The following is an 11,612-nucleotide window of genomic DNA, read 5'->3' on the forward strand; positions in this document are numbered from 1 at the left end:
ATTTTGACAACATTCAGTTCAGGTCCAGATGCTGATGCAGACTAGAGGGAGGGAGGGAGGGGCCATGTCAGAGCCAGCGTTCTGTGATTGGACTGAGCAGCTCAGGTGTGTGACGCTGGAGAACCAGCTCCTCCTCCTCAGGAGCCACTTCCTGCGTCTGCTCCTCCTCCTCAGGAGCCACTTCCTGCGTCTGCTCCTCTTCAGTGACAATAGGGAGGTGCTCTGCGACCCAGGTGGGACTTGAACCCACAATCCCCAGCTCCGGAGGCTGATACCTTGTCCATTAGGCCACTGGGCCGTCTGCCGAGGAGCGACGGAGCCGGGTCTGGGCCGAGCGGGCGCGGCACGGGGAGGGAGAGGAACCAGGACGTGGATAAAACAGGGTTTTGATTATTACTGAGCTGCTCCAGAGACAAACAACAACACAATCATCTTCTAAACTCTAATTTATATTTTCAAGTTCATCTAAACTCCACTGTATGTTGCCAATCCTTCAGCTAATCCTCAGGATTATTGCACATCACCATTTGATTTTTCTGTTTGTTGTTATTATTTTATTGTTTTTATCGTCTATTTTGAAGAGATCTGCTGTGACACTGCAATATCCCTCTGGGGATCAATTAAGTGTCTGTCTACCTGTCTGTCTGTCTGTCTGTCTATCTATCTATCTATCTGTCTGTCTGTCTGTCTGTCTGTCTGTCTGTCTGTCTGTCTATCTATCTATCTGTCTGTCTGTCTGTCTATCCATCTTTCTAGGTAGAGTCTATCTAACTTTCAAAAATCAAAAAAAAAATCAAAAAAAAACAACAGAATCTGATAGAACATTGTATGAAAATTGGTAGATGTATAATTTGTTCCTGCGTAGCATTAAAACACAGAGAACAAAAAGTCAACGTACAGGCTGTAGTTTGCATTTCTAAATGTTTGACAATGTGATGGAATCACGGTTCAACCACATTGTGCCGCACCAAGGAGTGAAGAACTCCTCCGGTCAAAGAAACGCCATAACAGCAGAGCACGTTTCTCCGATGCAAAGAGGTTCTATTCATGGTTCTACACACGACGCAGATGAACAAGCGATGGTTTCGCTTCACATCTGAGACAGTCAACGGATGATGTTTCATGCTGGTTTTATCAGAGCTGTTTGGCAGCAGGAGGGGGACCTCCACAATATTAGGCAGGTGGTGTTGATGGTGCGCGTGCGTGCACAAGGGATTTGTGATGGTGAGGATGCTGCGTTTCTACAGTCGATTAGCATTAAAAAAAAAAAAAGTCGGAGAGAAATAAAGATAAAATTGTAATGAAATAGAATAAAAAGTCAAGTAGAAATAAAATAAAAACGGCCAAATATACACAAACAGCCCAAAGATACAAAACAGAAATATGTCACATCCAGAATATTCAAATGCGATTACATGCACACTAGAGAACAAGCCACGAAGCAGCATTATAATACAGAAATATTAGTTTTTGACGTAAAATAACATTAAAGAAATTTGATTTAAAGAAGGATTTCAAAGCCTCGGGGGGGTTTAGCGAGAACAGCGAACAGAGCAGCGAACCAATCACATCGCGGGTGCTTTTTTTTAACCGACGCGCCGCACAGCCAATCGGAGGACGGCCCCACCGTGACGTCTCAGTGGGGGCGTGTCCCACGGCAGCGACACCACCCCCCCCCTCTCCGGGCGGAAGGGGCGTGGCCTCACTCAGCCCCAGACCCCGTTGTTATGGTCGCAGAGCGCCCGCGCTGAAGACACCATCCTCCGGGAAGACGAGACGAGAAGCCGCAGCTCCGCAGCTCCGCAGCTCCGCAGCTCCGCCACGCCCGCCACGCCCGCCCGCCCGCCCGCCGACCCCCGCCCCGAGGTTCATCGGTCGAGTCGCTGCGGAAAAGGCGACTTGATCCACCGCTCGGAGCTCCGGCCACCAGGTCCAGAGGGATGCCGCTGCAGAACACCGCTCTGGGGTTAACACGGACGCCTCTCACCGGACACAGTACGAATCTACATTTGAACAGAATAATAATCACCCGTCCTCGACCGAGTGGCTCCACGGGATGCTCCCTCTCCGCCCGGAACTGAGCTAAACTGCAAACTGCAAACGGCAACAAAAGCGGGGGGGACCGAGCGGACCGGGACCGGGGACTCGACGAAAAACGACCGAATACAAAGCGTCCTTCGCGGTCTGTGCCGGACAACAAAGCCCCGCGCGGGTGAGCGACGGGCCGTTCCACCGGTAAAACGCCGGTAAAACACGAGAAACACGGAAACCAGGAAGAGCGAGGTCAGTGCTCGGTGTGGGGGGAAGGGCAGCGGGTCACGGCGCCGCGGCCCGGCCTGCAGGGGGCGCTGCGCCGCGGCCCGGCCTGCAGGGGGCGCTGCGCCGCACGACACACGTGATGCACACAGGCAGTGTTCACTGAGGAAGTACTGCAGTACATTATGTGTGGGCAAATATTCAGTGTTTATGTTCGTGTTGTCTTGACATTCAGTCAATTATGATATGTTATATCGTTTCATGTAATTCATTTGTACATAGGTAATACGCAGTGTTTACTGGTGAGACGTGAGGATGTATTGCAAATGTCAAAATTAAATGTGAAGAAATATTCATTGTTTTTATGTGAGTCAATATGCAGTATTTACTGCAAAGATATTTATCGATCAATATAAAATAGGTGAATAATAGTAAATAACATCTGACGTCCTGCCCATCAGTCAACATGGGTGGGTGGGTCTCCGTAGGGGGTGGGGGTCCCCGGAAAAGTGACCACTCGTCCGACTTCAGAGAATGTCCGATACTGACGCTCGGACCCTGTTTTCACCGCTGTCCCCAGATCGCCATGAAACTGTTGGAGAACTCCAGCTTCGAGGCGCTGAGCTCCCAGCTGTGTGTGGAGACCGGCGAGTCGCGCATCATCGGCAGGTGGGTGGGTGCACGGCGGCCGGACCCCGCAGGGCGCCCGGAGGGGGCCGTGGGACTGCTCTGCTCTCGCTTCCTTTAGGATCCCTAAAGATTCCAGTAGGGAACACGTCGGCACGCACAAATCACACGTTTTCACTCATTTGCCCTGAGACTCGTCCTGGGGAGGGGCGTGGCTGCTCCATCTGGACGCGAGAGCGATCGTCACATTCAGAACAGAGGACGCACGCAATTAAGTTGGAGGAAACGCTGGCATTACTTCAAATTATGTATGTTCCAGCCACGCGCCGTTAAGTCATTTTAAAGGGTTAATTATAAGCAAAGCGTTTTCATTTAGTTACTCTGTTTTGTTTCGTAAACTGCTTGGTGACTGCTGTCCTCCCACGCGCCTGAAATAAAAGTCTCCCACGAGTGGTATTTAAGCAACAGCAACAAACGTGTTTTTTATTACTTTTTTTTTTATTTTATGATATATATATATTTTATCTATTTTAACTGATAGTATTAATTGTTCTAAATTCTTATCGGTCGGTTAATGGTTAAACACTTAATTATTAACATTTCTAGTTGACGCTAATTACTAAATCCACACGGTTGACTCTAAATCCTGCAGTGGAATTTGACTTTCTGAACCCGGATTGTGTTTCATTCCCTGCTCCCACTGGGAGGTGAGAGGGGTTAACGCCACTATTTCAGTCACGACACTTCGCCGCTCCATCTGAGCCGTGTGGCCTGGTGGGTTTGGGTTATTAATAGTAATAATAACGATAATAATAATAATGATATCACCGTCACCTCCGGGGGGTCGGAGCGAGTCTCCCTCTGTGGTCGATTTGACTGGAGAGCAGGTGTCCTGAAGGTCGCAGAGGAAAGGTGGAGGGGATCCTTTTAGATGGTTTGAAACCTGGATCCTCATTGGCCGAAAAGCCTGGATGGCTCCATGCCCAGCCCCCCTCCACCCCCCTCCACCCCCACCCAGGTCTTCTTTATTTTCTTCCCCGTTTGTTTCCCACGTCTCCCATTCGGCCGCAGGCTCCAGGTCAGTGGAACACTCTGACCTGGAGGTTACGCAACCGGCTCGGTTTGAGCGCTTCAAGTTGAACTTTGGGCCGAGCTCAGGAACCGGAGCTTCTACTGCAGTAAAAGTACAACTACCCTGACACTTAAGTACTCTGGTGAAAGGGAAAGCACCACATTGACATTTCTACCGCAGTAGAAGTATATACTTCTCTCTTAGATGTACTTAAAGTATTAAAAGTAAAAGTACCTGATATAACAGAGCATATAGTACCTCATAGAGTAATACGCTAGCTTTCTACTCTGTAGATGATGCTCCTCCAGATCCTGTTTATTATTGTTTACAATAAAGTAGAACAGGCAGAATCATGGTAAATATAAAACAAATATTTGGACTTAACGGTTGAGTGGTTGACTGATCCGGTCCCTGGTTTGGATTTGCTCTGAAATGTAGTGTCTGAATGGAGAGTAACTACATTGCTGAAAGTACTTGTACTTAGTTACTTCCTGCTGTTGCGTGTCTGAGCACCAGTGGAATGTGTTTTCTGTTGAGTAACGAGGAGGATCAGCGTTACCGTGGTTACGTAAAGACAGCGCAGCGCCTGGGAGCTCCAGACGGTGACCTGATAGGGGGTGTGTGTGTGTGTGTGTGTGTGTGTGTGTGTACGTGCACACACACACACACACACACACACCGGCTTGTTCCAGCCTCGTAATTCACTGGTGGGCGGAGTTTAGTTGTTTATGTTTATTTTTGTTATTTTATATTATTGTCAAATAGTGAAACACAACTTGTTGCAGAACTTGTCGTGTAATCAATGAAGTATATGAAGTTTTATTTTGAACTCTGACATCACGACCACATGGTTCAATGTGATGAACTGCAGCTGGATTCCAAAACATTTATATTTTTTAGAACCAGACATCCCATAATTTGCTCGACTCTAATGTTTCACAACCTCTGCTGTTGCATAACAGGGGGTGGGTCATATCTCTGTTTACACGCGTGACCTAGAAACCACTGACATGATGTGAAGGTTGAACTCAAACCACCAGATGCCTGGTGTCAGTGATTATAACTACTGACTGGAAGTACTGTAAACAATATAACTACTGACTGGAAGTACTGTAAACAATATAACTACTGTAAATATCATAACTACTGACTGGAACTACTGTAAACAATATAACTACTTTAAATATTATAACTACTGACTGGAAGTACTGTAAACAATATAACTACTGTAAATATCATAACTACTGACTGGAACTACTGTAAACAATATAACTACTTTAAATATTATAACTACTGTCTGGAACTACTTTAAATATTATAACTACTGTCTGGAACTACTTTAAATATTATAACTACTGTCTGGAACTACTTTAAATATTATAGCTACTGACTGGAAGTACTGTAAACAATGTAACTACTTTAAATATTATAACTACTGTCTGGAGCTACTGTAAATATCATAACTACTGACTGGAAGTACTGTTAACAATGTAACTACTTTAAATATTATAAATACTGACTGGAAGTACTGTAAACAATATAACTACTGTAAATATCATAACTACTGACTGGAACTACTGTAAACAATATAACTACTTTAAATATTATAACTACTGACTGGAAGTACTGTAAACAATATAACTACTGTAAATATCATAACTACTGACTGGAAGTACTGTTAACAATGTAACTACTTTAAATATTATAACTACTGACTGGAACTACTTTAAATATTATAACTACTGACTGGAAGTACTGTAAACAATATAACTACTGTAAATATCATAACTACTGACTGTAACTAGTGTAAACAATATAACTGCTTGAAATATTAGAACTACTGTCTGGAACTACTTTAAATATTATAGCTACTGACTGGAAGTACTGTAAACAATGTAACTACTGTGAATATCATAACTACTGACTGGAACTACTGTGAATATCATAACTACTGACTGGAACTACTGTAAATAATATAACTACTGACTGGAACTACTGTAAATAATATAACTACTGACTGGAACTACTTTAAATAATATAACTACTGACTGGAACTACTGTAAATAATATAACTACTGACTGGAACTACTGTAAATAATATAACTACTGACTGGAACTACTGTAAATAATATAACTACTGACTGGAACTACTGTAAATAATATAACTACTGACAATAATATAACTACTGACTGGAACTACTGTAAATAATATAACTACTGACTGGAACTACGTGTGTATTGCAGGATGGAGAGCTACTCCTGCAAGATGGCTGGTGATGATAAACACATGTTCAAGCAGTTCTGCCAGGAGGGAGAGCCCCACGTCCTGGAGGCGCTGTCACCGCCCCAGTCCACCAGCGCCACCAGCCCCTCACAGTGGGTACTGCACCACACACACACACACACACACACACACACACACACACGGTGATGGTGATGACGACGACGTTGTCCATCATCTCCTGGTCCTGTCGCCCTGTCTCCACCACTTTTCATACATACAATAATCAGCGCTTCATGTTTATGAACCTCCACCGGGGACCAGGACGTTTCCTGGAGGGTTGATTTACTCTGTGACGATATAAAAACATGGACGAGCTCTATCACTCAGCTAGAAATTCCCAGTTTGTTGGTGTTGCTTTGTCACCAAGAGCTGACGCGCTTGACGACTGTGTCTGGTCCTGGAAGATTTCAAACGGTTGATTGGATTAAAATGAAGCGTTTGTTCACTTAAAAAGACCTTTAAACAGACAGGAAGTGACAGAAAGTGACGTGTGTGTGTGTGTGTGTGTGTGTGTGTGTGTGTGTGTGTGTGTGTGTGTGTGTGTGTGTGTGTGCGTGTGCGTGTGCGTGTGCAGGCTGGCCCGGAGCAGTGAGGATGCAGAGAACCCTCTGAGTGACAAGTGCTGCAGGAAGACTCTGTTCTACCTCATCACCACGCTCAACGAGTCCTTCAGACCCGACTACGACTTCAGCGCCGCGCGAGCCCACGAGTTCAGCCGAGAACCCAGCCTCAACTGGGTCAGTGCCTCCCTAGAACCCCGTTAGAACCCGGCCTCAACTGGGTCAGTGCCTCCCTAGAACCCCGTTAGAACCCGGCCTCAACTGGGTCAGTGCCTCCCTAGAACCCCGTTAGAACCCGGCCTCAACTGGGTCAGTGCCTCCCTAGAACCCCGTTAGAACCCGGCCTCAACTGGGTCAGTGCCTCCCTAGAACCCCGTTAGAACCCGGCCTCAACTGGGTCAGTGCCTCCCTAGAACCCGTTGGAACGCGGTCGGTACTTCCTTGTATGTATTGAGCCGGTGGCGGCGGCTGCTCCTTGTCGCCCCCAGGTGGCCAACGCAGTGAACAGCAGCCTGTTCTCTGCCGTGGGGGAGGAGTTCAACGTTCTGGGACCTGAGCTGTGGAGCGCCATGGACCAGGAGATCAACCTGCAGAGCTGTGACATCTACAGGTGGGAGATGTGACATCTAACAAACATTACTATTATTATTATTATCATTATTATTATTATTATTATTATCATTATTATTATTTGAATCGTTATTATTATTATAATTATTATTATTATCATTATTATTATTGTCATTATTATTATTATAATTATTATTGTCATTATTATCGTTATTATTATTATTGTTGTTATTATTATCATTATTATTATTATTATTATTATCATTATTATTATTTATTTTTATTTTTATATCTTATTTACCGTGTTTTGTGCCGTGTGTTGTCTGCTTTGATGTGGATGATCTTAACTTTCTGTGGATTCTCTCAGTAGTTTGGACGTTGGAAAATGACACTGAAGTGTTTTTATATTTTGAATTTAATTTTCCATATTCAAGAGAGATGTTGCATCAGTCATATCCAATACGTTATGACTCCTGAGCTATTTGATCTTTTGACAACAAGGCCATTCCACAGTCGCCACCAAACATTTTGGGAAAATGACAGATTTTACCCACAAAGCTCCAGATTCCAAACGCGGCTTGTAACATGTGACGTGTGATTATCACAGTAAAATAAAATCATTTATTTATTTCTCTGGATCCTCTCAAGTCGACTCCGCGTTGCTGAGAATCCGCTCTGTTTAGCGCTCGTTGCCGCGGTGACGCGTGACTTCCTGTGGGGACAGGAAGTAGCTCTAACTGTGATTGTGTGCGGCGCAGCTACAACCCGGACCTGGACTCGGACCCGTTCGGGGAGGAAGGAAGCCTCTGGTCCTTCAACTACTTCTTCTACAACAAGAAGCTGAAGAGGATCGTCTTCCTCACCTGCCGCTCCGTCAGGTGAGGAAGGTGGAGGACTCGGGGTGGGAGCGGGGGCGATGAGGGCGATGAGGGTGAGGGGCTTTTTGTTTTTGTTTTTGTTTTTTGACGTTTCTATTTCAACGCAGCGTCCTGAGCGGCTACGGCCGCGATTGTCTGGACAACGAGCTGGACATGGACCTGGAGGAGGAAGAGGAGGAGGAGGAGGAGGAAGAGATGGACGGATTCACTGAGGACAGGTGAGACGCCCCCGGGCCTGCCCACCTCCACCGGGCGCCATTTTATCTCAAATCTGGACAGAAATGAGAAAATGATTTAAAAAATGTTTAAAAATAAATTGATCAAATCCAATAATAACTGAAATAATAATAATTATAATAATACTTATAATAATTATTATAATTATAATAGTTTGTAATGTTTCATCTGTTCACACTATAAATACTTTTCTCTTAATTTCTTCTGCTCTCAACTTCCCATTTTCTATAAATAGACTTAATCCAACAAGTATCTCTAAGGAAAAAAACTAAAAACAAGGTTTTTTTTGTTTTTTGTTGTTTCATCTGTTTCTAGAGGATGTGTATTAGTGAAATAAAAAGGAATAAACTCGTTATTTATTGGGTCTGAGGGTTGTAAAATCAGTTATTTTCTAAAAACAATTAATTGAAGGTTGCAAAGATTAAAAGGTTTAAAATGTTAAAATCTTCAATAAAAATACTCGTTTAACAAATGAATTGAAAGAGTTTTTTTTCTCTCCTCGGCAGGTTTCCCAGAGCTCTGTGCGTCTAGGGCGTCACGGCGCTACTTCCTCTCTTTCCATTTTAATATATTTTATTTTCTCATCCAAAGCTTCTTCTCTTTTATTTTCATTTCCAAAAAAAAACCAAGACAAACAAAGCGAGACTCGCGCACGGCCGCCGCCGCCGCCGCCTGCTGGAGAGCAGCTGAACTGCATGAACCAGGAGGACACGCTTTCACCGTGGACGTCTCATCACACTCGGACATTTTGGACTTTTTTGGGGGGGGAGACGTCATGTGACCCATCGGATCATTTCCTGCTTTCGGGACGAAGCGACACAACACCAGCATCGTGCGGGGACGGGCGTGTCTGTGATCCCTTAGCGTGTTCCTTCCGTGCGGTTTATCTTTTTATTTCTTTTGCTTTTTAACGTGACGGTGGCGTAGCCGACGTACTTTTCTAGCTCTGGGTTTGGAATTAAAAACGCTGCGTTTGTAACTGAATCTTTTACCGTTTTAACCTTCGTACCCGAAACCGCAGCTTGGATTAAAAAAAACCATCAGAACTTATTTAAAGGAAACGCAATATTTTTTACCCTGAACCTTTATTTCCCCCGGTCATCGGGAGTCGACGCGAGTGAAACGTTGAAATGGAACCGCGCGTTGAATCGCTGCCGCGCTCTTATTTTGAAATGGCGTTCATCCATCATCACATTCATTTAATCATGAACAGGAAACTTTCTGCGACTTAAAAAAAACAAAACTTCTGCAATCGTTTGACGGGAAGTGAGGGAACGCGGTGTGATTGGTCGAGGCGGCAGTGGGCGGGGCGACAGGGAAACCGCCTCTTTTTATTGGACGGCATTTAGTCGCTTTGAGTTTGAAAGACAAGTCACTCGGGTCGACGCCCACCGGCGGAAAAATGAGGTTTGAGTTTGTAAGGTTTTGCCGTTGTTTAGTCCGTTGTTCCACTTCCTGTTTCCTGTCTTCCTGTCCGTCTCCTCCTGTTTGTCTCTGAGCAGCTTCTGTTCTCGTGTGAAGACTTAGGTTCCAGTGAATGTAGAAGCACCTTTTATTGTTGTTTTTTTTTACACATGGAGGGTTGTCATGACGTTCCTCTCGTGACCGATCGCTTTACGCCTTGTTTTGTTATTAGCCGATCTATTGATAATGTGAATAAACTTGTTTGAAACAAGCCGCTGAGCTGCCTTTTTGTGGGAGAAAAGATGAACTGAACTGAACTATTTTAAGATCTTCTGAAGCGTTTCCTCCGTGAATGGTTTCTCTATAGATTTGAATCAACGTCATGGCTGCAGAATAATAATAATAATAATAATAATAATAATAACTTGCTTCAGGTTTTTATCCAGTCTCCATATCCTCCTCGGGACCGAGCCACAAGGAGCAGGAGGCGCAGGGAAGCGTTGGTGAAACAAGACTGACCGGACTGAGTTCCCCCCACAGGGGCGGGGCCATGGGACGCTGACACCTGAGGAGGAGGAGGAGGAGGAGGAGGAGGAGGAGGAGGAAGAAGAAAACCATTTCATTTACAAGTGAAATAAAAAGAGAAAAGAGCGTGAGGATCAAGCTGTGGCTTCCACCCTCTGAGGGACACCGCACACAGAATACACTGTATCCAGCGTCAAACAACTTTCTCATGTGTCCCTGCCCATGCATGCCTTTGGTACGTCATAGAGCAGAGATTCCCAACCGCGATGGTATTGCAAGTGGGCTGACAATTCATGGGCAAAACACATAGATTGCATTGGAAAAAATACATATTTATTACAAAAACGTTTTTAAATGTATAAAAAAATAATAATTTCATGGTATCTTGTCTTTAAAACCTTCAAAAACACATCATCACTGGCAGATATGAACTGATGTCCGGGCGTTCTACGCCGTTTATTATTCTCTTACTCCCCTTATTTACGTCTTCTACAACTTAATAAACCCCAATTTAGACGGCAACTCACTTCACACATCAACACATCATCTCTCATCTCCGCACAATCTGCTCTTGTTAGTGCAGCCTATCTGCACAAAACACAACCGCTTCAGACCACATAACAGCTCGTGTTGTAAGTGAACACTCACCCTTGAGGTATTGAAGTGGTACCTTCTGAAGCGGGGCGGCAGTGGCAGATGAGGCTGAATGAACCTGAGGAAACTTACTGAATCTTCAACCTCCATCTTCATTAAACTTCACATTTAAGCCGTTATTCAATTTTTTTTTTTTTTACTTTTCTTGACTGTGTGTCCAGGCACAAAGGACTCTGCTGCTGTTGCCAGGCAACGGTGGGGCCAGACAACCGCAACAGAACGACGACTTATAATGGAATGTAAATATATCTTGTTCAATATTTCTTCAAAAATCATTATTTTCCAAATTTCTTTAATTACTGAAAAAAATTGACTGGATTTTGAAAAATGCTCATTGTTATCAGGGTTTAACTAAAAACTTAAACTAGAGAAAAAGTAAGAAAAAATGTATAATATCTGAGTTTGAATAATCTTTAAATAAGTAAAACAACAAAAAAAACTAACAACATTTAATTTTAATCAAAATGTTTTTAATTTTTAAATCAGACACAATGAATCTGTTATGAGGTCAAAAAACAAAAAGGTATTAATTCTGGTACAAAAAA

General features: G+C 44.0%; 1 protein-coding gene across 2 annotated transcripts; it reads left to right on the top strand.

Moving 5' to 3' along the window:
* The first annotated feature begins 1,693 nt into the window (after window positions 1-1,693).
* maf1b (MAF1 homolog, negative regulator of RNA polymerase III b) lies at window positions 1,694-10,159 on the top strand. Of its 2 annotated transcripts, none has more exons than XM_080019871.1 (8): window positions 1,694-2,283; window positions 2,837-2,925; window positions 6,200-6,331; window positions 6,814-6,976; window positions 7,288-7,409; window positions 8,128-8,247; window positions 8,355-8,465; window positions 8,991-10,159. In XM_080019871.1, exons 2-8 carry the CDS (start codon window positions 2,843-2,845, stop codon window positions 9,013-9,015), a joined length of 756 nt encoding a protein of 251 aa, XP_079875997.1. In that variant the 5' UTR covers window positions 1,694-2,283; window positions 2,837-2,842; the 3' UTR covers window positions 9,016-10,159. The 2 variants fall into 2 exon arrangements, with proteins under 2 accessions (XP_079875997.1, XP_079875998.1); XM_080019872.1 differs by having other exon boundaries at window positions 1,694-2,212.
* The last annotated feature ends 1,453 nt before the right edge of the window (window positions 10,160-11,612 follow it).

The sequence above is a fragment of the Zeus faber genome, assembly GCF_960531495.2.
Source record: "Zeus faber genome assembly, chromosome: 19".
Lineage (NCBI taxonomy): Eukaryota > Metazoa > Chordata > Actinopteri > Zeiformes > Zeidae > Zeus > Zeus faber.